At 40.7% G+C, this 27,479-nt stretch overlaps 1 protein-coding gene across 6 annotated transcripts in view; it reads right to left on the reverse strand.

Annotated features, from left to right (window-relative positions):
- Window positions 1-27,479, reverse strand: part of SLC25A26 (solute carrier family 25 member 26) — a 126,371-nt gene that overhangs the window by 10,899 nt on the left and 87,993 nt on the right. For 3 of the 6 annotated variants that reach the window (XM_080801948.1, XM_080801950.1, XM_080801951.1), the window contains 2 exons: window positions 18,905-18,949; window positions 1,858-1,927 (listed from right to left, as the gene is read on the reverse strand). In XM_080801948.1, coding sequence (XP_080658074.1) covers window positions 1,858-1,927; window positions 18,905-18,949 — 115 coding nt within the window. The remainder of the gene's footprint in view (window positions 1-1,857; window positions 1,928-18,904; window positions 18,950-27,479) is intronic. The other 3 variants (XM_080801947.1, XM_080801946.1, XM_080801949.1) reach the window with 2 other exon arrangements.

A 27,479-nucleotide genomic window follows, 5' to 3' on the forward strand; every position in this document is an offset into this window, starting at 1 on the left:
TCAGTGCAACTGTGAATATGAATCAGTGTGATGACAGCTTTTCGTTTTCTGGGCATTGGTTGTTGCTACTGCAGCAGAAATCATACCTCTCATCGGTCAGTTCGGTGTCACGGGGTACAAGGACTAATACACACCCCACCCCACGGATGCCCACAGTGGTCCCCGCTCCGGCAGGGAGGGGCGCGTCTATGTTACAGGTAAGGAAACCGGTGCTCAGGAAGGCCCCCAAGTCTCATTCCTTAGCTGGGGGCACAGCTGAGACGGGACAACTCTGTGAGTCCAGCAGGCGGGCCCGCACCGGGTCCGTGGCTCTGGGTCAGCCCCTGCCTGCGCCACCCTGCGGTTTCCAGCGGTCCCCGGAGCAGAGCGCGTGCCGGCTACACACCCCAGACCAGCCCCCGGGAGCCTACCACACAGTGGACGGCCGGTGGAAGTCTCTCTTTCCCTGCTTCTAATCTAAGTGCTTATTACAAAGCATTATTCAGAAAAAAACATTGTAGCGAATGCACATTTCCTTCATAGAAACCATGCCTGTATGCAAATCTTTGAATCAGCTACACTTCAGCAAGGGACCAGAGAATAAACACTTCTTGCTTCATTCCCAGGGAAGTTTTATGGTATTGGTAAATTTACAAAGTGCCCTTCCTTATCCAGGGTGACTAAATTTCCATAATGCTCACTTTGTCCCCTGGAGGGAGTTAAAAAAAAAAAAAAAATCACACATTTCTCTTAAGGACTGGGGAGTAAAGACTCTTGACCTCTGGAAAGTGAATCAAGACCACCTACTCGCTGAACACAGCTAATGACGAAGTGTCATGTGGAAACAATTACTCATCATAATCAGTCTGAGCTGGCTTCATGTCTAGAGGCAAGATTCTTTTTGATCATCAATTCTACAAGTCGAATGGGTCCAATTATTAATAAAGAATCCTATAAAATACATGTTTTCTGTTCTCATCACTACAGCCAAAAAAACCAATCCAACAACTATGAGACAAACTGGAAAAGAATTATTTTCTAATAAAGTTGACATCCTAAAACTACCTATTTACTGGTGGCTACACATCGAAATTAGCAGTTTATGGTTTCTGGCAAATCTCCATTTCAACTTATTTATTATAAATTATTCCAATTTATTTCAACTATAATTCTAACCTTTATTTGCAACTGCAAAATGTACTTCTCTCTTTGACTGCTAAAACTAGCACTTCCTTAATTTTTTAAAGCACCTGAGTTCTTATTACACCCTCACTGGAAAATGCACACGACTTAGTGATGAGTAACACAGTATTGGATATTGTCACTTTGCTCTTGGTTTAATGTCTAGAAAATGCCCAGATGCTTCAATCTCCACATTTTCTCCCCAGACCCTGTTTAGCCATTGGTAAGTCTGCTGAGCAGCCTCGCTCTCCTGACAGCAGTTAATCGGGGGCACTGTCAAACGCGTCACACGATCTGTGAATCATTGCCTTCTGCAAAAATCACTGAAACCCCCAAAGCCGGGCTCCAGGCAGACAGCTGCACAGTGAGCCCCGCACCCACGGTAGGTCTCTGCCCACAGAGGGCTTTACAAATCATCTTTAAGATAATCCAAGCGCCTGAGTGAAGGCTTTAATAAAGATAAAAAGAAAAAGAAAAATTTGTCAAAAACAAATTGGTTGTCTTTCAAACAGACACCTTTTAAGCATTCAGGGCTTTTTTTTTCCCCTTAAGACACACTATCTTCTCAAACAACTAGTGGAACTCTCTTCATCTAAACAATCTGGAATTTCTAAAGAATGTTGTTTTTGCATAGTTAATATTTTCACATTTTTCTCCCCCCTTTGGTCTTTCCCAGTATAATATAATCCTTTGCACCTGCAAAAGCTCCACAGACTGCTGACTGCCAACAATCCACCACATGATCCTGCCTCCAGGACCACAGGGCCTGTGTTTAAGGAGAAAGAAAAATACAAGTTATTAAATATTTGAATTTATCGGAACCTCCTGTGGGTTAGCTCTGGGGATGGGAACTTAAGTGAGAAGCTATTTTGGTGACATTCCTCACTGATGACATAAGTGATTTTCCCAAGGACTTGACTGCATTCTAAAATAAGTCAAAGAAATAAGGGTGACAGCTATATTCAAGGGCTCGAAGGAAACAATTTTCAGGAAATACGTAGGATATACACACACTTGTGCCTATGTGTACAAATCAAGATACAACTCTAAGACAATGTAACATTTTAAATATTTCCCATATATTTCTGAACATATAAGTAACGCAATTCACAAGTTAGTCCAAAGCAATGTCGGCCACATTCCTCAGTCCTTTTTTTTTTTTTTTTAATATTTACCCATATTACACATATTTGAAAGATGCTGATTCTGTTACATAAGTCTGGGTTTAAAATTTGTCAAAACACTTTTTTGCCCTGTTCACAACATAAGTTGAGGATTATACAAATAGACACCCATCAAGTTGCAAAACTGGGCAAAAAGATGGCAGAGACACGGTGCCTTGCTCACCAAGAGCAGATGAACCAGCAGAAGACAAGACGCAGTGACACCAGATGGTGAACCGAGCTCCGAGTCAGGCAGTGGTCTAGTCTCTGCACATGTGCTCTAATACCCAATCCTCACAACAACCCTAAAAGTTGGGCCCTGTTATTACCCACTGTTTACCCAGGCTTTCAAACAGCAGAGCTCGCCCTCCAGTTTTTTGGGTTTTATTTTATTGAGGTGTAAGTATGTGTCCAACTGTGTCCAATGAACTACACATGTTTAAAGTACGCAGCTTGTTAAATCTGGACACATGCCCATGAAATCATGGCCATAATTAACACAGTGAACCCATCTGTCAGCGCAAGCATCCTTCTCTGTCCTTCCTCTTTCCTGCCCTTCCTCATCGCACCCTAACTCATCTGATCTGTTGCTCAAGTTTGATTTTTCCAGAATGTTATGTAAAGGCAAGTGGACATTATTTTTTTAAACCTGGGTTCTTTCCTTCAGAATTCTCATAAGATTCCATGTCGCCGTCTACACTGATACTTCATCCCTGTTTAATGGCCAAGCAGTACTCCATTGTACAGAGAGATCATCATGTGTTTAGGTCTCTGCCTATTGAAGCGCATTTGGGAATTTCTCCAGTTGCTGGCTATTACCAAAAAAGCTATTACGACCATCTACATATATGTCTTTATAGGGACACATGCCTTCATTTCTCTTGGGGAAATCCCTAGGAGTGAAACAGCTGGATCTCATGGTAAGAACATGTTTAACTTGTTAAGAAACTACAAAAGCATTTTCCAAATTGGTTCTACCATTTCACATTCTGACCAGTTCCAGTTTCTCCACATCCTTCCCAACAGTATTATTGGGATTTTAAAATTTTAACCATTCTAACAGGTGTGTAGTAATATGTCACTGCGGGTTTTTTTTTAAGATTTTATTTATTTATCTGACAGAGATCACAAGTAGGCAGAGAGGCAGGCGGGGGGTGGGTTGGGGGGAAGCAGGCTCCCTGCTGAGCAGAGAGCCCGATGCGGGGCTCCATCCCAGGACCCCGGAATCATGGCCTGAGCTGAAGGCAGAGGCTTCAACCCACTGAGCCACCCAGGTGCCCTGATGTCACTGTGGTTTTAATTTATATTTTCTTAAAGACTGATGTTGACCTTCTTTTAATGTACATTTATGCCAGCCCTGTATCTTCTTCCTTTTTTTTTTTTTAATTAGGGTTCACACCCATTGTGGAGCCCAATGCGGGCCTTGAACTCACAATGTGGGCCTTGACCCTGAGGGTGAAGACCTGAGCTGAGATCAAGAGTCAGATGCTTAACCAACCAGGTGCTGCTCCCTAGATTGCCTTTAGTGAAGTGTCCGTTCAAATGTTTTGAACATTTTTTGAATTTTTTTCAGTTACTGAGTTTGAGAGTTCTTTATATATTCTGGATACAAGTCATTCACAAATATTTTCTTCTAGACCATGCCTTCTCATTCTCTTAATAGTATCTATAAAAGGACAGAAATATTTTATTTTGATGAAGTTCAAATTATCCTTTTATGGATCTCACTTTGGTGACTAATCTAAGAAATCTTTGTCTAACTCAGGCCTTAATGCACCCATGTTTTCTTCTAGAAATGTTTGGTTTTTAGGTTTTACATTTAGATCTACCACTCATTTTGAGACTGTCCTTTCCGCATTTTGTATCTTGGCTCCTTTGTCATAAATTAATGAACTGTGTAACTTCTAAACTCTCCTTTCTGTTCCACTGATCTATGTGTCTATTTTAATGCCAATACCCTATTGTTATAACTACTACAGCTTTGTAATTTAGTCTGAAATCAGAGAACTTTTTTTTAAGTCCGACACCTAACTAAGCAAATCAGACATATAACAATGCGAGTTCTCTGAGGTCTCCCAACACCTCCTTCCACCTAACTGATGAGAATGATTACTCAAAAAGTGTATTTATTAAATTCACTAGACTAAGAGTGCAGCTGCCAAATAGATTTTTGTGAACATCTCAGGAATGGAGAGAAGCTAAAAAATATTACACACAGCTTTCTGAAGACAGTCTTGCCATGAGTGTCACACTACTGGTATCCTTTCAGTGAAGGCTTAAATGTTTGCAAACATCTCTGTGCTTTTGCAGAAAGCATCATTGTCTGCGTAGCTTATACAAGCACGGTGACAGCATAAGAAACCAAACAGGAGACCATCATCTTTTTACTTTTGAGATGGAAATGTATATTCTATCAGGCTATACAGCCAGTTCTAACACCATTACTCACCTCGGTGACTTTTCAGAAAAGGAATGTGAAGCCTCAACTGGACTTTCAGTAATCACTGAAAGCCATCTTCCATTAATCTATGGATATCTTTGAGCGCTCCAAAGAGCAGAGGTTTACTTGAAACAGACTTAAATACTAATGATTATGCTGAGTTTATAAGCAATAATAGAGAACAACTAACATGTCAATTACACGTCATACAGGAGGGGGGGAAATCAAAGATGTTATGCAATTCATCAATTCAACATTTACTGAGTACCTACTGGGTATCAGGGACTTTTTTCTTTTCTTTTTTTTTTTTTTAAGGTTTAAGTAGACTTTATTGTTACAAGGAGGGCCCTACTGAGCAGGGCCTCATAAACCAATATACATGGTCCCAGGATGTCACCGTGGAGAAATGGAAAGGTCACAACTGAGGAAGAGGTCACTGTAATTGAAGGACATGATCCGGCCGAGAATGCAGCAGACATGATCAGGAGAGGACAGGGGTGGTCAGGTCACAGGGTGAGGGACAGGACAGCCCCCTTCACTCCCACTTCTTGTAGCTCTCCAGATGCGACAGGACCCAACCCAACGGCAAGAGGCAACACAGGAAGCAGGCGGTGAGCCTAACAGCGACATCCATGGTCAGAGCTCCTCCCGCGGTGGCTTGGAATGCATCTAGGCACGCTGCACTGGGAGCCTCCGGGCGGGACCCGTCAGGCCCCTCAGCAGCTGCACCTCGGGCAAAGACATAGCTGCATGGAATGACCTCAGGCACTTTTTTCAAGGGGGAAAAAGAACAGCCGTCCCTAGGTCTAGTATTTGACAGGGGTACAGAGTGGGCAGAAAAGGGTGTAACAGAGGGAGGGGAGGTGATGGAGCAGGTTTCACGTAAGTGCCTGCTCTAATCTAGGAGGGGAAAAAAACTGGTTGGGGGGGGCACCTAATCAAAATGCTCAGATGGCCGAAGACACAGTTTAAAAACAGAATCTCCATAGACAAGCGTAACTTTCCACTATCAACCTGGTCAGAATAATTTAGTCTAGAAGTATATAAACAGATCATTTCATATTTGAAAAGAAATCTCTAGAGCCAAAAGGTTTCACATCAAGTGAAAAACTTCAGGAGCAAACACAGCATGAGAGAACGTAACAGCAAGCACAATAAACACTTCTCTACAACCTACTTGGATTCTAGGCACTAAACACTGCACACACATTAATGCACGCAACCCCGCCTACAATCTTCTGAAGTACGTGCCATTTTACCTGCATTTTATAGTTGGGAAGTTGAGGCTCAGAGAAGTTAAGCAACTTGCCGAGTTGTAACAGGCAGGTGGCAGAACTGAAACGTGTCTGAGACAACCTGGTACAAAGGATACAAACACGAGGACTTGGATCTACAGGTTATAGTTGTGGGACAGCAAAGAGAGCGGCGTTTGTTAAGACACCTTACTTCCACATACACACCAGCAGTTCTTCTGGAATGATGATAAGATAACCAAGTGAACGAACAAACTGGGTCACTGCCCCAAACCACCTGCTTTAAATAACAGGAGTGTATTTTTTTTTTAAACGAGGAATTATCTAAATAGAAAAACTGGAAAGTAAGAAGCCAAGCTTAAAAAAAAAAAAAAAGATGTTATTTACATATATTTCACTTGGGAGCTACTTTAAAATTCCTTAAACACCACCGTAGATAACAGTAAGAACCTAACTGGTAAAAAATACTGTATGTGAATTATGAAAATACTGTGAAATGATGATTTGCTCATATGTGTGTAGGGACCAGAGGACTGAGATCAACTGGAAAAAAACTGGTTGGGAAGACAGGAAAGGTTACTCACAGAATGAGTAAATGTTATTGCTTATGACTTTTCAATAATCTAAGAGTAGTATTTTTTTAAGATAATAAAGTATTTTTAAGATAAAATTCTGCAAAATGGAAAAAAAAATACAGTGCAGGCAACAGTATGAGTGATTACTAGTATTTAATTATCACTTGCTTAGTACCTAGCATGTTCCAGACATGGAATTAAAGATTTTACATTTCCCATTTAATTTTGGAAAATGTGTATTATCCACAAAGAAAGGAGTGGGGGCAGTGCTAAACAATGTTAAGTGACTTGCCTAAGGTCACAGAGATAGTAAGTGGGCGAGCTAAAGCTGGCTGGTGCTCCCCCAAAGCCACAGGTCTTGTAGACAGAATAATATATGTGCAACATTGTAAGAGTTCCTCACTACTATACACAGCCTGACTTCAGTAAGGCTACATTACAATATATAAGTGATTAAAGAAAATATTTGGATGTCCCTAAAAGTTGTTTAAATCATGTGGGTTTGTAATGAACAATATTTTTAAGGACCTACCTGAACACCAAAACATTTTAAATTGCTATAATTTCTCAATCTAAAGTAAGTATTTCCGCTTCCGCTCAAAGTCTATGGTTTCTGCGCAGGCAGACAGAGGACTAGGGAGTATGGGGACGAGGGACAGAAAGCGCAAACGCGAAGAACCACGGTGCTGGGAGCCTGAACTCTTCTGATGGAGATTGTTCACAAAAATAAGTAAGAATAAAGAAAGCGGATCCCTATACTTTACCTAGTATTGATTTATTTATCCCAGTTCAGGGTCCTAATTCCTTTCTTTTTCAGATAAAAAATGAAATTTTCAGATGAATCCCTACACACTTGCTAGTATCTCAGGTCAATGAGAAATTTCAAGTAGAAGTAATCAGACAGGCAGGTACGTTCCTAATTCTGCTTCTGCGTCTTCTTGTCTTTTGATTAGGAACGTCAGTAAGTGACAACAGGCAGGGATGTTCACAGCAAAGCTGAAAGATTCTAGAAGTGAACAAAAGCGAACCATCTACTATCTCACCATCTTATCCTCACAGCTGCCTGGGGTCTGGTGCACAGCTTACTTTCTACAACTTTTCTTTTCTTTTTTTTTTTTTTTAAGATTTTATTTATTTATTTGACAGACAGAGATCACAAGTAGGCATAGAGGCAGGCAGAGAGAGAGGAAGGGAAGCAGGCTCCCTGTTGAGCAGAGAGCCCGATGAGGGGCTCGATCCCAGGACCCTGGGACCATGACCTGAGCCGAAGGCAGAGGCTTTAACCCACTGAGCCACCCAGGCGCCCCTACAACTTTTCTTAAGTTACCATACCACAGCTTAATTAGAAAATATTTCTAAACGCCTTACAGAAAAGTCACAAAAATAACAGAGCTCCCATATACCCTTCACCCAGCTTCCCCGAATGTTAACATCTTATGTGACCATAGTACCATGATCAATACAGCAGACTAAAATAGAAAATATTACTAAAATAAGCTCAATAGGATTTCATCATTTATACTGTCTAAAGGTACCCAAATTTTAACAACGGCTTTTTTAAAATTAACATTATTTCTATCATTCAGTAGGATATTATAAGGAATCCAGAATACCTAGTGCTATCACTACAAAACAATCAGGTTATCTTCATTTCCCGTCAGTCCTCACTCGGTGCTCAAGGCCGACTGAGGAAGAACGGCATGATGTAATCTGGTTCCCACCCCCCAACCCCTACTCAACCCCCAGGATAATAGCTACTAGGCCGAGGATCCATTCAAAGGATAGAAAGCAAACACCAGGCCCAATACTATGAAATGGCTGCAAGTCCAAGCTTGGGTCAGGTGTTTCCTATTAAAGTATAGCATGAAGACAAGGCTTTGTTTTTCACTTCAAAAGATCCACCCAAATGTGCAGTATTGTCCTGTGAATGAGTAACAAATTGAAAATAAGTGTTTTGGCTTTAGTGTAGGAAAACTCAGTTTGGGACTTCAGCTGTTGTATTCAAAAGTAGTTATGTAGCTTCTAATTTTGCAAGATTATGAAACTTTACCAAATGCTTTCTGTGGTACAAGGATAGGAACGTGGACAGAATCATCTACTCGATTCCAAATTAATAACAGGAGATGATAATTTACTTAGGACACGAGAAGAGATAATCCTCTGTGTAGGCCTTAGTGCCGTCAGTCTACCACCAGAACTTTCTAATGCAGGAGAGACACTCAAATGCTCTCCAGACAGTAGCTGACGGAGCTGCTGTGTAGCTTTTGCACATGCACTTGAAAAAACGAAGCAATGGCTGCTTAAAGTGTTGTTTTTCAATTAAATGAATCATCTCTCTGTGCAGTACTCATATACTAACATGTCTTAGAGATTTCCAAAGCGAAGTTTTGAACCAAAAAAATGGACAGAACGAAGACCTCAGTTAAGCTTTCCCTTCTGCCAGACCATAGCTCTACTAATATCAGCAAGTGGCTAAGAGGCTAGAACGGGTTTCTCCTACAGAACTAGTTTTCATAACGGCAGGTGGCTTTCCCTACCTGACAATCAGCGATCATTTACATACACAGGCTAATGGTAGTTATAATGGCAGCTGGATTGAAAGCATTCTGAGATGTGTCAAAAGCACCAACTTTGTGTGGGTTGATATGTTGTGTGCCTAAGCTGTGGTTCATTGAGATATTAAGATACTTGCCTTCTCGATGAGTCAGGTAGTGAAGATATTAAGAATTTGTAAGAAAGGGGCGCCAGGGGGGCTCAGTCGGTCACACATCTTCCTGCAGCTCAGGTCATGATCTCAGGGTCCTGGGACTGAACCCCACGTCGGGCTCCCTGCTCAGCAGGGTCTGCGTCTCCCTTTTCCTCTGCCCCTCCCCCAGCCTGTGAATACTCTCTCTCGCTTTCTCGCTCTCAAATATATAAAATCTTTAAGAATTTGTAAGAAAGGGGGCATCTGGGTGGCCTAGTTGTTAAGCATCTGCCTTCAGCTCAGGTCATGATCCCAGGGTCCTGGGATTGAGCGCCACATCGGGCTCCCTGCTCAGTGGGGAGCCTGCTTCTCCCTCTCCAGCTCCCCCTGCTTGTCTTCCCTATCAGAAAAATAAATAAAATCTTAAAAAAAAAAATAGAATTTGTAAGAAAGTCTTTAATAAATGTGCTGATAGTTAAAGGGAAAGAAATTTCATTTATTATTTTTTAAAGATTTATTTATTTAGGAGAGAGAGACAAGAGCATGGCAGGAGCGGGAGAGGGAGAGAGAGAATCTCAAGAAGACTCCAAGCTGAGTGCAGAGCCTAACGTGGGGCTGGAGCTCACGATCCCGAGGTCACAACCCCAGCCAAAACCTAGAGTAGGATGCTCAAGTGACTGAACCATCCAGGCACCCCTCATTTATGATTCTTGATCAAAAGCAAGATGGGTTCAAATGCTAAGTTGCTTAGTAATATTTAGGATTTATAGCTAAAAAGTGTTATTTTGAGGGTAATGTGGCTAAATTTTACTAGAGGAATTTTTATTCTGATTGGGCATTCTTTGAGCTTTCTGGATCTGCAGTTGGATGTCTTTTATTAGCTTTGGGTAGGGACAAAAAGTCCCATTTTGTTAACATGTCTAAATGTACCACTAACAGTTAAAATAAAACAAATTACTGCAACTCATGCTCATGATATAGATTGGGAGTCAACAAAAAAAGGTATACTTATTTTTAATAATTCTGCCTGCTAAGGCATATTTGGCTGGCTATATTTAAGTACAGAACAACTGTTTTAAAAGATTTTTATGGTTAAAATGAAAGAATTGAAGGACTGCACTGATAAGCCCCATTTATCTGGGAACAAATCCCCTGGCAAGCCTCTATCCTTACTACCACCAGAAAAATATAAATCACAATGAGTCACTGCTTTCATTAACTTTCAAGAGTTATCTCATCTCAGCCCTAATTCTCTAGGATAGGGAGCTCACCACCTTTATCTCCAGAATCCCAGAAGGCCATGCACAATTCCTTATACAAAGAAGGTGGGCAAGTATTTGGTACCTCGCTGAGTACCAACAATGGTAAGCAGTGTCTGATAACTTCACCACGTATAAGGAACAGGGGAAGATGAGAACTGGGCAAACATAACCCCAAATTTTCATTCTTGGCTCAGCAGAAAACAATTTAAACCAGGAATGGCAAGTAGGTTGCACCTCCATAACTCAAAGTGAGGTGGACAGGCTTTCTGGCAAGCTGTGCTAAGTGGTTCCAAAGTTCTGTTTAGGTTCAGCAGGATGGAGGGCTCCGATCAACCGAGGACGTCTGCCGAGACAGAGCGGCTGGAGCAGTGGCCACGCCAGCCCAGGGCAGCGTCGTCAACCCAGACAGACTAAACAAGCACCGAAAATGCTCACAAATAACCAGAAAGCAAGTCTAAAAAAAACAAAACAAAACAAAACAAAACAAAAAAAAACAAAGCTAACTCCTTCTTTCCCATTTTTCAGAGGAGGTTACATGTGAATCTAGAGATGGGTCCTTTGAAGTCAAATACTGCCAAAGTTTTCTATCTTGAAAGGAACTGGAATCATTATAGGCATTTTTAAAAGTGCTTCTGAATATATATCTATGTCTGATAATTTGATTACACTAAAGTCTGGCCAACTCCCCTCTTTTCTCACACTGTCTCACCAAAAAAAGTCAATATGACTCATCACAGTCATCTTCTATCTGATCCTATTTATCTCACAAATTTGCCTACATAGGAGATAAATGTAATAAAAGCAAGAAAATAAAAGAGGACTCCTAGTATGCTTTTTATTGTTTTTGACAGAGGGTCCTGACCCCCTCCCCTTTAAGCCGTGGCACTGGTGAGGCAGGGTTAAACCTGACCTTCAGTAACGGAACCTGCATGGAATGTGCTGGGCCTTGTCATCACTGCGGCTTCTCAACTGCAGGTACTGAGGATGATGGGCACCTGAGTGCACAAGCTGAACGAGGGTTGGGGGAGGAACCCAGAGTTCCAAAAGCCACACCCTTTCCACCACCGTCTCAGGGCCCTGGCTACAGAGGACGCTTGTCCTCCTTAAGTTTTCCATGATGTCTCCTTACGAAGTTTTTCATGATGTCACTACCTGCCTTGGACAAACTACACAAAACAAGAACTTTCTAAACATTTTGCTTAAGATTGACTCCCACTTAAAAGGAGAAGGAATTTTTTATTTTCCCAACTCCCCTAGTATGGAATCTCTCTCCCTCTACCTCAGTAATCTTAGAAACAAGAAAATGTCACAGATTACTTTACAAATTAAATCAAATAACACTGTAACATTCTAATTTTTCTTTTTGCACAAAGTGTCCCATATCTTCCAGGATGCAAATTAAGAACTCAAATGCTCTTGTAGTTCTGGACTGTTCAAAGATGCCTGTTTCATTCTGTGACTTTGCTAAAAATCCTTAGCAAAAATCCTTATCACCTTAGACTCCAACTCGACTAGTGGCCTGGACAGAAAAGAATTACTTTGCTCTTATTTTCAGGTGTTTTCTTCCCTTAAATATGCGTTAATATTTAATTTAGGGTACAAGCTTAGTGCAGCAAAAATCACATACATACGCACTTTCACACTTCTCATTCCCTTCTCCATCTTCAGGATGCCTTTCTTAGGAATCTTTGTTCTGACCAAACATGTCTGTGCAGACACCAGAAATCAAACGGTGTACACAGAGACAATGAGCACTGAGCCGCCACTACACTATTACACAGACTGCTGAAAAGCATGGGAGGATTTTGTTGTGGGTAGGGGTGGTGACAGACATTTTAACTATTATCAAATTAAGAACCAAGAACAATAAACAAGTTACTTACTCTTCAACTTGAATAAAAACTGCTTTATAAAGTACTTTTTAAAATATTTGCTTAAAAATACAATGTACACACGAAAAATCTAAGTCAGTGCTTTATACATTGTACTATGACTGAAAGAATAATCCACTGGCCTCTGATTTCTAACACAAAGCTATGATTTCATCTTAAAAAATCATCAGCATGGTGTCATCGTCTTACATAACCAAGATGATTTTTTTTTCATTTTGCTTCAACAGCTGCGTCTGAACTTAAAGCCCACATTTCTCCTGGTTACTGCTGTGCAACTAAGACCTGCCGGCATTCTTAACAATCTTCTAAAGTGCACTGCGTGCTTCTGTTCAATATTCAGATGATACCAAAACTATAACACTCTTACAGGAAATTTAAGTGTTTCCTTCCAAAATATGCCTATTGCCTCCCTAAAGTTCAGTAAGAGTGAACCCGCATGTTATAGCTGTGAACATCCTTCTAAAAGAAACTAATCATAAATCACACAGTTAACGTATACGGTTATCCAACTTTGCACTGAACTTGAAAGAATGCATGCTAACCTTCAAACAATTAGTGAATTATTACAAACACCAGCTGGGTAAAAGACAGACCTGTAAAACATATAAACGTAAATATGAATAATCAGAAGACAAAGTTCCTCCCTCCAATGAGCAAGGAGCTGCAAGAAATGAAACACAGACACGTGGGAAAATATGGTCTGGCCGCACTCAGCACCACGGACTCCCCGTGCTCACCCTCGGTGGGTCACAGAGCTGACTCCCGGAGCGAACACTGCACAATCCCTGCCCAAGGACAGAGCCACAGACGCTGGGAGAGTCTGTCTTAAAAATACGGCAGCCAGTGTTTTTAAGCTTTACGCTATCAAGTTAAGGAATCAACACAACTTGCAGAAATGCCTTAAATAAGCAGATCCGACGTAACATGACCTCAACTTTTTACCAGCCGTTGAGCTCACGAAACAGCAAACACGTTACTGAAGACATCACGTGTTATGTGCACGGCTACATATAAAATGGCTCAGAGCATCAACTCAGCATTCAGACTGCCTGGGTTCAAACCCTAGCTGTCCCCTCAAGTATTTAATACACCTGTGGCCTTGGGCAAGATGCTTGAACTCTTCCTCAGTTTCCACACCTACCAAATGCAGACAGTAACAGCACCTGTCTCAGAACCATCATGAAGATGAAGAGGAGATAATCCGTGGGAAGCAGTCAGCATGGCACCTGGCATCCTGTAACTCTGAGCAGTTCAGTCTTATGGTTACTTTTATGACTAGAGTTACGATCACTAACAATGTTACATAGTCAAAGGGTGCTGGACAGGAATCTGAGACTCGGACAACCAGATGAAAGACAACCTCTCCGAACCCCCTTTGTTTAGTGGGGGTGACCACGGGGCCTCCCACCCTGGGTTGTGCGTGACGTGGATGAGAGGGCTGGCAGACAGTATCTGCTCAGCACCAACGGGGGTCTTTTTTAAGGCTTCAGGTGATACAAGGGCATAACTAAAGACACTGTTACAATGCCAGGGAGGGAATAAACAGGTGCTACAATTACTCAGGAGGGACAGAGAGAAGAGACCTCCGAAGAGGGGTGGAAAGGGCATGTCCCTCTGCAGTGACACGTGGTCTAAGGCCTTGGGAAGGAGGAGATGGCCATGAGCTAGAATGAAAGCTAACCAGAAAAGGCATTTTCATCACTCCTCTTCACCACTCTATCCCCAGACCCTAGAAAATGCCTGGCACGCAGCAGGCACATGACTGAGTAGTGCTCAGTGTGATAGTGTTAGAGGGAATGAATCCCGAGTATTCCTGGCAGACGGCACAACTGACATGAGGGTCCTGGGTAGGCAAGGCACCACCCTCGCATGTCCGCAGAGAACCAAAGGGAGGCAGCAGGGCTGTGCGAGGAGGCGGTATGAGCTGGAGCACACTGGGTGCGCGGTAGGGGACAAGACAGGTGAGGGAGAGGGGACCGGGGACAGAGGACTGTAACAGCCATAGTTTAAATGCTAGGTCTTTTTCTTCTTTCAAACAGATGCCACCAAAGGGTTTTGCAGACAGTGGTATCATCTGATTTATTTCATTAAAAGAGCACTCTGGCTGCTGTCAAGAGAGGACATTTTAGGGAAGAAAGAATGGAAGCAGGCAGACCTTCTGAGGAGCCAAAGCCAACGTACCAGCTGAAGCAGAAGATGCGTCAGAGGCTTCAATGCCAGCAGCGGACTTGCATACAGGCTGGGTTGTGGGGAGGGGGCAAAGGAGAACCATGGAGTAACCGGAGCTTTCTACTTTAGCAAGCAACAGATACCTGCGCTAGTTACGGAGGCGGCGACCACAAGGAAGGAACAGGCTGGGGAGAAGGAGAATAAAAGCCAAGAGTTCTGTCTGAACTGGATGGCCTGAGATACTTTGAGCAAGAATGTCAACTAGGAAGCTGGTCGCATGAGGCTGTGACTTGGAGGAGGTGGTCTGTGACAGAGCCATAAACATGCAAGTCACCTACAGGAAGACAGATCCACAGCCAGGGGGACAAGATGAAATAGTAAGTGATGGGTCTTTGTCGGGTAATAACAACCATGTAATCGATCATGTTTCTCTTCTGGTTGGGCTACCAGAAAGTTCCGAACACAACATAAATTTCAGGGGGAAATTATCGTCTTATTAGAGATTCTGGACATGATAATCTACCCCTTTTACTTTTCGTTTTCTTTATGGTGTCTAGTCCTCTTTCGTGCAAACTCTTGGTCTGTGAGAAAGGAGAACCAGAAGAAATGAGGCAGTGCAGTGATGTGACTGGGTGAGTCAGGGAGACTGGCTCCCACATTACCTTGAGAAGTCTCCAATGACAGACCCAAGACCTTAACGTTATCTGGCACTCTGTGCCTCTCTCAACGACTCCAAGCTCCTCAAAAGCACGAACCCTCTTACTTGTCCTTGCATTGCTGTGAAGGGACCAATGTCCAGCTCAAGAGTACGCAGGCACTACATGGGGTGTTCCCAACATCTGCCACAGATCTATAAATGCAGGGGGCTGAGGCCTTGCTCCAATCCTCGAAAGCTGAGGTCTAAACAGTTTTAAAGATAGCACAGTGTGCGATTAAACACCAATAAGCAATACACACAAATGTGAGGTAAGATAGGGTAAAGCTTCAGGGCCTGGATTGGAAGACTTCAAGGAAGGGAAAAAAAAAAACAAAAACAAAAACAAAACTGCACTGGCTTTGGAAGACGCACAGTGTTTGCACATGTGGAAGCACACTTCAGAAAGCAGCTAAGGAACAGAGGCAGTGAGGAGCCTATTCTGGCTGGAGGGAAAGAATTTTGAAAAAGTATGGGGAAGGGGAAGGGAGCTGGAAAAAACAGTGAAGGACACAGTGTGGACATCCTCCTTCAGGAAGTACACATTTCCGAGATCTTGAAAGAGATGTTTATGGAAGAGCACACAAATTCAATGTGTAGAATGGATAGGAAAGTAGAGAAACTGTCAGGACTTGGTCTAGGCTTAAGTTAATAAGAATCTGATAAAAAGGAGGCCACAGGTTCCAAAAAGTCAGAGTCCACCAAAACTTGGTGAGTGATGTGATATGTACAGAGAGAAAGAGATCATGAGATGATCTTGAGAGGACTTGAGACCCACTGGGTCAGAATAGTAGTGTGATTAACAGAAACAGTGGCAGCAGGAGGAAGCAATTTCAGAAAAAGATAATACCTTTAACGGTAGGCAGAGTAAGTTTCAGAGGACAGTGGCCATTCTCTGTGCCCAGGCTCCCCCTTCCCCTTGCAGCATAATGTGTACTCAACTTGCTCAAGTTTTTTTGGAGAGAAATCTTCCGAAGTAGTATTCTCACATAAACATGACAGAGAAGTTCTTCCACATACTACAATCTCTCTGTGGCTGCAAAAGCCAACTTGAATGGATAAAATCATAAACATAAAAATAAGAGAGGTGGCCACAATGGTCTTCTTCTACAAAGCACCGTGAGTTCACATTTAGATGTTTAAACAAAAAACCACTATGTGAAAAGATACTCAGCCTTGCTGAGCCGTAAGAGAACTGCAAATAAAGACCACAATGAGATATCGGAACACAATCATTAGAATGGCTAACAACGTTTCTTTAATCTAATGATATAACAAACGATGACGTGGCAGCAGAGCACCTGGAACACACTGCTGCAGAAGGGGACAGCCACTTTGGAAAACAGTCTGACAGCTAAACTTACTAACTTGCTAATTAAACTTATACTTTCCCTATGACCTCACTCCCAGGTACCTACCCAAGAAAAACAAACACATGTCCCCATACAAATACCTATATGCAAATTTATAGCAGCTTTATCCATAATCATCAAAAACTAGAAACTCAAACGTGTATCAAGTGGTGAAGGGATAAATTAACTGTAGTACTTGGTATAATGGGATACTACTCGGTGACAAAAAGGAACAAACTACTGGTGCAGGCAAAAGTACGAATGAATCTCATAAGCATATTAAGTGAAATAAGCCAGGCACAAAATGCTATATGGCATACAATTCTATTTACATGATATCCTGGAAAAGAGAAAACTGTAAATAGTCTGTATTTTGGTAATGGTGGTGGTCAAAACTCATAAAAATGTACATTCACAAAGGGTGAATGTTCCTGTATCAAAATTACTCAATACACCTGACTTAAAAACAAAAAACAAAAAACTACAGCATGCTGCTGCCACTGTTTCTGTTAATCACACTATACTAATCTGACCCGGTGGATTTCAAGTCTTGAATGATCAAAAAACAAAAAAACTATAGCATTTTAGCATGCTCAAAGCTAATTGTTAAAATGTAATATTATTATCTATGATTGCTCTGAAAAGTTCTAGATATTTCTTAACTAGCTAGAATGCTAGTTAATGCTGAACTATGAATGTCCTTAATGCTGAACAGAAGCAAACCCCATGCTTTTTCCCTCTTAGGGCCTCAAAACATTCCTATGCAAAGACAGAGCGTAAAGATGTTAGCGAGTGTGCAGAAGCTGCGTGAATGCTGGTTATTGAGATGCTAATAAAGCAAGTCTTGTTTGCTGGACAGCTGTTGGCTCCATTGTTCTTTGGTCACACACAGAAAAGGAAAGCTGTTATGCTCATGGAATGTGACCTTCTCATTGGAGAGCTGTTACATCATGCTCAGAAACACTGCCCGAGACATCCATCCTCACCATGCACCACCAAGAAAATGGTGAAAACAAAAACAATGAAAGACCCAAGAAGCTATATGTAAAGTCTATTGATAAAATAAGCTGTGCTACTTAATATTTAAAGTCAGATCACTTGTGAGAAATATTTGTTGATATAGAATATTCTAGAGTTTCTATTTTATGAGTAATGTTTTGTCTCATCTTATTATTCTTAGCATATAAACTCCTAGTGCAAATATATTTTTTTAACTTTTCAAAAGACATTTTGTATGACCAGGCTTTGATTACTAATTCCATACAATTATGAGAGTAATTACCTTTTGTATTATCAAATGCCTACCTAGGCACTTTGCCATTTTGCAGTTTGGTCATTTATAAACCATTTCCACTTGGACAGGGTTTTCAGCTCTTTTGACCAGTATGCACAGCGACACACACGTTACATCGCAACCCAGTACACAGATGCATGTGCACATGTGCGAGCAACGCTGAGGTTTTACAAAACAAGACTTATCCTGACCACGTAAGATGTTCTCTATTATTTCCATTCGTATTGGTCTTTAAAATGCTGTCAAATAACCACACAATCCATATCACGACCCACCATTTTCAAAACCATTGCCGCAGAAGATTTAAAAAAAGAAAAACATTTCATCATGTTTTAAACACAGGCTTTTAAAAATTCATTTAATCATCTGTTTTGAAACAAATGAGTGACCTTCCCTGAGGCTGACTCACAGTCATCACACTCTGTTCCCCCTGGGGAATCCCACGCTTGGCCGGGGTGAGCAGCAGACATGGAAGGGGCGGTCAGAGCCCCCACCCCACAGCTCCCGCAGCAGCCAGCCACTGCAGGTGGGTGGGGGAGGCCTCGGCAAGTGCAGGCCTACAAACACTGGGGGGCCCTGCTTTCTTTCCATTCACACACGTTGCTATTCCTTAACCACTATACACGTGTGCACATAAAGAATGAAATACAATTCAACCAGGAAAAAAAAGAGTTGCAGGAGAGAAGAAAGTAAGGTTTTTCCTTAACATCCATGGACTTCAGTCATGCCTGCTGTGCTTCGTTTCCAGTACCCTGGGTATCAGAACAAGTTTAAAAGACTGAACTGGCAAATTAGTTTAAAAGACTGGACTGGCATGTAAATCACAAGCAGAAAGTATTTTTAACTATCAACAATTTTGCGTTTTTAAAGTGTTAGTCAATATTATATTCTGCTAATCCACACTGAAAATGGTGGGCATTTATAATAATCAGAGAGAAATTTTACATGGAGACTGAAACTTACTTTTAAGGACTCCCACAAGGGAAACTGGACCAATGAGAAAGGAATCTGAAAAAGGGAAAAAAAAAAAATCAAATAAATTAGGTAGGAAAGATGAGAGTTTGCCTACGACTACTATCATGAACCTATAATTACTATTTAGAAACCTTAGTTCATTTTAACTTTATGTATGTAATAAAGCTAACATTAAATTTATAGGTATGGTAGACACAGTTTTCAAAAAAAAAAGTTAAGCTGCAACTGCCTGTAGACTTCTATGAACTCTCTGAGCCCAAGAGACATAAAATGATGGTGCAAATCCCTTTTGAAACAAAAAGAGAAGCACGATACAGAGATCTGGCTACCGAAATGACAAAATAAATATTTCCTATCACAAGCAATAAAGACTTTAAAGACTTAACATTTTTCTGCTGAAGAGCTAGAGCTGTCTACTCCTTAGGAGGCCAAGTGTTAGAGTCTGAAACAGAAACCAGGAGAAGGAGGGAGATGAAGGGGGAGAGGGAAGCAGAAGGATCAGGGTGAGGGAGAAGGAGACAGTGGAGGGAGCAGAAGAGGGAGAGGAGCGGAAGGGAAGGAAAGCAGAGAAGGGAGAGCAGAGAACTGAGAAGGGAGAAAAAAGTAGGGGCAGAGAGGGAGAGAAGGATAGAGAGAAGGAGAAGGAAAGGGAAGGAGTGGGGGGGCAGTAGAAGAGTAAGGAAGACTTAGAAAGGGGAGGCACGGGGAGGGATGGAGCAGGCAGGAAAGAAAAACGAGGAGACACTTAGAAGAGGAGGCTGAGAAAGGGGGACAGAGGTACAGAGCTGGTGCAGCGGTGGGTAAGGAATGCAAGAGCTCAAGCCGCCTGCGGGCCAGTCTAGTCCCCAGGGTAAGCTGGGAGAGGAGTCGTCTGTAGTGGCAAAGGGGATGCTAAGGACCCTGAGCACACTGGGGCGGAGTATCTGCAGGCAGCTGTTAACAGAAGAGCGAGAACTACCAAACCCTTCTCATGCCTCGGGCCCTGTGCTAATGAGCACTTCCGGAGCTTTATTCCATGCCTCTCCAGCACCCAGTAGGACAGTTAGGTATGACGCTATCCCCACATTACAGATGAAGATGAAGTGCGGGGACAGTGTGTAAAAGACACCCTATGAAGCCCGGACAACCTGACTCCGGGGCCTGTCTACTACTCTACCGAGAAGACATCTAAGTGCATTTATCTGCACATAAATTCACCCCCAGTAGACTCTATTTGCTTTCTAGGACATCTTCGAAAATTTGAAGACAGAACCGCACCTCCCTATTTCCCAAAACAAAATACCCGAACTCCAGTCAATGCCACCCACTCGCCTCTGTGACATCCAGTCCCTGGCCAAAAGGGCCGTGCGGGTCAAGCTGCTCTGAGCAGGCCCCGGCCCTGCCCCTGTTTTCTGTGTTCAGCTCAGCTGTCAGGGAGAGTAAAACCCGGACTCTGAATGTTATCAACGTGCACACGGTGTGTGAGTGCTTGAAGCGTCTGCGCACTAGAGACCACAATTTGGAAGGCATTAATGGACATTCACACGAACTAAGGGCATTAAATTACTTCTGAAGCATCTATACTGAATCACAAATTAGAAGTCTAGCACCATCTGTCTTAGTCTGCTGGAGCGAATGATGGTCCTGAGCTTGAGAGGGGACACAGAAAAAAAAATCTGTCTTCCCTTCAGGCAGGAAATGGCAGTAAGAGAAAAAAATCAATGGCAATAGTCTAGTCTAGGCTGACAAAGTAGAATCTCAGAAAAGTGTACGGTTTGCTGTCTTCACAGTAGGCAGCACCCTACCCTGTATGCAAAATTCCACAAGAGGAGTGAAATTTAGTGTTTTTGTCACCACAATGTTTCTGAAAGCTTCTGACAGAAAGTCCATTCTGAAACTAAAGTTCAATTAAATTAACTATCTATACCCCCCAAACTGACTGCATAATAGTTTTCTAAAAGGTTTTCTAAATTTCAAAAAAAATATATATATATAGTATGTAATAACACATCCAAGAGGACTAACAGGTACTAGGATTACGGATGACTTTGATTTTATTTGCACTCTACCCTCCTAGATGTAAATTCATCACATTTTAACAAGAATGTAAATATTCCATATTTACAAGATGAAAAAAGGCCTTATATCTTATTGTGATGGTCTATGGTAGCTTTCCTTACTTCGTGATTAAAATAACCTGGGGCACCTAAGTGGCTCAGTTGGTTAAGCATCTGACTCTTGGTTTCAGCTCCAGTCACGATTTCAGGGTCCCGGGATCCAGCCCCACATTAGGGTCCTTGCTCAGTAGGGAGTCTACATGAGATTTTTCTCTCTCTCTTTCCCTCTGCCCCACCGCATCAGCCCCTGGTGGCATGCACTCTCTGTCTGTCTCAAATAAATAAATATTTAAATATAAATAAATATAAGTATAAATATAAATATAAATAACCTGTAAAATGTTATCTGCACTTTTTTAGTACTTAATGGTATTGGATTTTGAATCCTGTAGATGAACATTTTGCCCATTTTCCTCTATTAAAAGCTATTCATTAAACTGTTCTTTCAAATTTAAAGAAGTAATTTAAAAATCACACAGTTGGAATGGCCAAACTATTCCATAGGGTATTTATCTTAAAAAGTGAGCCGACAGTAAATCCCAGCTTTACTCTCTAAAACGAGATTAACTGACAGTCTAAGGTAATTAAATGCACTGTAAATGCTCAGAATAATTAAATTTATTTCTGGTTTCTGGTAGTGAAATATCCCTCGTAAGATAAACTCCTGACGTGTAAAATTTTTCAAATATTCCTCAAGTCAAAATCCTATTGAATGCTTTCTGTCATTTACAAGACGAAGAAACAATAATGAAAATGTGTTCCGCACATGTGGAAGGAGCACTGCCAGCAAGTATGGCTCCACGGCTTAAACAAACACTTCTCCCAACTTCTACAGAACATGGGCCTGTCAAAGAGCTAGCTCCTGCCCCATGTCTGGTTTGGAGTTACATAACAGCGATGTTTCTTCAAAACGTGGAATTTTAAACCCCAAACAGATGTAAGCTGTTATTCTAAAATGTTTTATAGATGAAGAAAATGAATAGCTGCACTCAGAGGTCTTATATTCCAAAACACAACACACTCCTTTTATTGCACCCAAAGTTACAAAATGGCTCACTGTTGTGACCTTTTTAATGCCTCCATTTAAGATGTTTTGTTTGAATAAGGTTGTTACGACCCAGGGCACTAATAAGTGAGCAGCAGTAAACCCAGCTACCATCAAAGAGGCAGATGCAGAGGGGGGAAAACCGGCTAAAATTCAACATGGATTCCACTTAGTAATAAACACAGCAATAATGCTGTACAAGGGTGCATGTGAGGATTCCATGCGCAGTAGATAAAATTAATATAGGTGTGGTGAGAAAGGGAATGACGTGTTGGGCATTACTAATGAAATAAAGAATTTACAAAATTACATTATGAACAAGCTTTACCTCTCTAACTACTGGACCAGACTCATCACTGAAGCCAATCAATGCTTTTAACCCAGTGATCAGTGCTTTTAACCCAAGTGACCGTAACCTTATGGTTCTTAAAAAATAATGAAGTGATTTATAACAAACAAAGGGGATATAAAGATATGATTTCTAAGGCATTACTTATCTGTAAAATTCTATTTTTCAATGGAAAAAATCATATTAGAATATCAACACTTTAAAAAATAAGACTTGATTAGAAGCCGCAATGAACACACTACCATGAATGCTCTAGAAAGCATAAGAACAAAAAAGTGTATTTTAAAAGCTGTGAAACCCATTGTACCTTGGCAGAAATAACCCCAAATTCCCTAGCAATAAGACAAAAACCAAACAAAGAAAACAGAAACTTTTTGCTAAGACCTCAAATAAGAAAGGGTTTGAAGTACAGCATGGGATTGGTAGGCCTGCCATGGCCCAAGAACTGGCCTGTTCCAATTTTCAAGGGATCCTACAAGTGACCCACGGAGATGTCTCCTTTTTGTTGCATTACAGTGTCAAAACTTCTGTGATTCATTTAGGGTTTTCCACTTCAGTGCTGCATCGGTAACAAAGCTGTTCTCCTCTTAAACACGCTGTGCCTTTTCCCATTCAATCCCAGGGTTAACAAAGGACAAATCAAGTTGAAGACCTAAAAACCTGGTGCTCCTAAGTGACTATGGTTCCAAACTTTAAAGTTAAACAAAACAAGTGAAAGCCATTCAGATCTGGCCTGCTAGCATTTGACAGGACAGAAAAGAATTCCAACAGTCAATATATACTGATTTTTCCATCGAACAACCATAAGCCATTTATACACACTGTATTTGGAGAATAGAACGTCTACCTAATAAAGGAAATTAACATAAGAGTAGGGAAAATTTACAGTGAATTATTCCTTATGTTTATAAGGGATATTAAAAAGTCCTAAAATATCTTTAAAAAAAAAACGCACAAAATAGACAAAAGAGTATCAAAATCTAATACAGAGAAGGAGATGTGTGTAAGTTGTTTGACTCTTAAGCAAATCTTTTAGAACTCAGCCAGGAGCTCTAAGGATATCACCAAACACTAATTCCACGTGCTAGGCACAGCAAGTCCTCAATAAATGTTAGCACTGAAGGTAATGATTTGATTTTCTTTCTCTGCATTCTATAAAATCATCACAGGAATTGTGTCTGGGTGGAAGGCACTCCCAGGACATCAATGTACATATGAGTGGGCCAGTCACACAGCACCATGATATAGCAAAGATAAGAGCAATGTCAAAGTAATCCATGGTCCACTATACATCTAAAGTCCTAAAAACAAGTTTCACTGTTTTTACAAAGTGAAAAGTATATATATTTGATGCTACTCCTGATAAAAAATCTTAAGAAGATAAGAACACAAGGGAACTTCCTCGATCTGATAAAGGACTCCTGAAAAATCCATAGCTAACACCATTCTTCAGGGTGAAAGACTGAATGTTTTCCTCTTAAGATCATTAACAACCCAAAGATGCTCATTTCCATTCAACACTATACTGGAGGTTCTAGTCAGTGCAACCAGGCACAAAAACAAAAAAAAGGACAAAAAGCATAAAAACTGGAAAGAAGCTGTCCTTATTCACAAATGACAATTATTAGCCATGCTGAAAATTCTAAAGAATCTTAAGGAATCAATATACAAAAAGTATCAATAAAATTCCTAATTACTAGCAGCAAATTAGTGAAAAACAAATGTTTTAAAAAAAATCTTCTTAAAGGTGAATTAAAATTCAATTTAGGAAAAAAGTTAACCAAAGATTTATAGGACTAATGTACGAAAAGTGACCAAACAGGGGCACCTGGGTGGCTCAGTGGGTTAAGCACCTGACTCTTGATTTTGGCTCAGGTCATGATCTCAGGGTTGTGAGATTGAGTCCCACTTCAGGCTCCACATTCAGCGGGAGTTTGAGATTCTCTCTCTCCCTCTGCCCCCACTCCCTGCCCATACCGCCCCTCTCTCTAAACAATAAAATCTTAAAAAAAAAAAAAGACTCAGAATATATATTTTTTAAAAACTCCTATAGCTCAACATCAACAAAAACCTAATTTTTTTAATGGGCAAAGGACCTGACTAGACATTTCTGATGAAAAGATATATAAATAGCCCACAACCTATGAAAAGATGTTCAGTATTACTAATCATTAGAAATGCAAATCAAAACCACAATGAAATATCACCTCATATCCAGTAGGAAATTAAAAAAAAAAAAAGAAACATGTACAGACAAGGATATGGAGAAAATTGAAACCTTTGCACACTGTTGTTGGGAATGTACGATGATGCAGCCATTTGGAAAACAACAGAGAGTTCCTCAAAAATTAAAAAACAGAATTATCATATATGATCCAGCAATTCCACTTCTGGGTATATACCTCAAATGACTGAAAGTAAGGTCTGAGAGAGGTATTTGTACGTTCCAGTTCACAGCAGCAATGAAGCAAACTAAGTGTCCATCAATGAATGGATAAAGAAAATGTGGTGTGTGTGTGCATGTGTATTTTTAAGCCTTAAAAAGAAGGAAATTCTGACAAATGCTACAGAATGGATGAGCCTTGGGGACATTATACTAAGTGAAATAAGCCAGTCACAAAATGACAAATACTATCTGATTCCACTTATGTGAAGAAGCTAGAGTAGTGAAATTCAAAGAAACAGAAAGCAGGATGGTGGTTGCCTAGAGACACGGAGAATAAGGAGATGGAGAGTTCTAGTTTAATAAGTACACAGTTTCAGTTCTGCAAGATGAAAGTTTTGGAGACCAGTGGCAAAACAGTAGGAAAATACTTCACACAACTGAACTGTATACCTAAAAATGTTTAAGATGATAAATGTTATATGTATTTTACCAAATTAAACTTTTTAAAAACTTTTTAAAGGTACTATTAAAGAAAAGGCAAGCCAGAGAGTGAAAGAAAATATTCACAAAACATATCTGACAAAGGACTTCTATTCACAATATAGAACTTTCAAACCTTATTAACTAAAGAAAGGGGGGGAAGAATCCAATTTTTAAAATGCACAGAAGACTTGCACAAGCTCTTCACATAGAAATATATACACAAATTTCTGACATAAGCTAATGAAAAGATATTCAACATCATTCGTCATCAGGGGAATGTTAATTAAAACACATTGAGAAAAAAGGCTGATGATTCCCGAAAAAGCTAAACACAGAATTACCATATGGCGCAGTATTCTGCTCCTAGGTATAGAGGCAAAATAACTCAACTCTGGAACTCGAACAGATACTTGCATACCAATCTTCACTGCAGCATCATTCACAATAACCAAACAACCCAAGTGTCCATCAATAAGTAAACCAAAAAATAAAATGGGTGTTACCCATACAATGGGGTATTACTGTGCCATAAAAAGGACTAAAGTTCTGACACAGGCTACAACACAGGTGAACCATGAAAAGATCATAGTAGGTGAAATAAGTCAGACACAAAAGGATAAATAATGTATCATCCCACTTATATGAAATATCTAAAATAGGCAAATTCATAGAGACAGAAACTAAATTAGGGGTTACCAGGGACTGGGGGGAGAGGGCAGTGGGGAGTTCTTACTCAATGAGTACAGAGTTTATGTCTGGGGTGATGAAAACATCTTGGGACCAGGCAACGGGGAGAGTTGCACTAGCGTGTGAATGATACTGAAGTGCACACTTAATGTGGTTAAAGTGACAAGTGTTCTGTTTGGCCTACTTTATTTTCAAGATTTTATTTATTCATTCGACACAGAGAGAGAGACAGTGAGAGAGGCAACACAAGCATTGGGAGTGGGAGAGGGGGAAGCAGGCTCCCCATCGAGCAGGGAGCCCAATGCAGGGCTTGATCCCAGGACCCCAGGATCACAACCTGAGCCGAAAGCAGACACAACGACTGAGCCACCCAGCGCCCCTGTTTTGTCTATTTTAAGACAATTTAAAAGTTATTTTTCAAAATGCACACAACAAGCCACTGTACAATCAGTAATAAGCTGAAATCAGAAAGACTGACAAAACCAAATAAGGGTAAGGATGTATAGCAATCACAACACTGTGTTGCTGGTAGGAACTTAAAATAAGACAATCACTTCCAAAAGGGATTTGCTACATTGTTGTTTGATCCAGAAATTCCACCCCTAGGTATTTATCCAAGAGCAATGACAGTATAGGTCCACAATTAAAGCGTCATGAATGTCAGTGCAGCTTTAATCACATTTACTGTCCATCAACAAAAGAAAGGCTATATGTAGTATGGTATAGTCATGTAGTAGAATGTTGGCAATAAAGGGGAAAGAACAACTGACACTTGCTATGATGTTAATGTCCCTCACACCTGGTCTGCTCAGCAAAAGAAGTCAGACATAAAAGAGTTCATACTGTATGGTTGTTTTTAGATAAAGTTCTAAGAAAAGGCAAAACTATCCCAGGTGGGCAGACTGACTGGGATGGAATACTAGAGAACATTCTAGGGTATAGAAATACTCAGTATCATAATAGTGATGTGGGTTACATGAGTATATCCACGCCTCCAAAGTATACAACTATCATTTGTGCATTTCAATGGATACAAATTTAATCTAAAAGTATATTATAAAAAATAAAACAGTAATCCAAGTAGAGTGAGTGGTGATACAGCTGAGCAAAAATGGCAGAATACGGATACCTGTTGATGCCTGGAGATGGGCACTTAGGCTTCCTTATACTATTCCATTCACCTTGTATATGTTTTAATTTTCCCATAACAAAAAATGTGTACAGGTAAAGCATGATTACATTCTCATCCTTAAAATTCATGCATGGAAGCCTAAAACACAAGGTCAAAGTGAGCACCTTAACCTCCATTTAACCAAAACTAACTGACATTTGAGATGTATCTTCTCATTTATCCCAACATACTTCGTTTTGGTTTGGGTTTTTTCATTAAGCATTAGTATACAGAGTTCTAAAATCTGATTTTTCTTCTAAACAATATCAAAGAGATATTACCATATTCATTAATATAGATCTATTATTTCTGACCAATGCATAGTATTTCACAATATTCATCTCCT

This window comes from Martes martes, assembly GCF_963455335.1.
Source record: "Martes martes genome assembly, chromosome: 1".
Lineage (NCBI taxonomy): Eukaryota > Metazoa > Chordata > Mammalia > Carnivora > Mustelidae > Martes > Martes martes.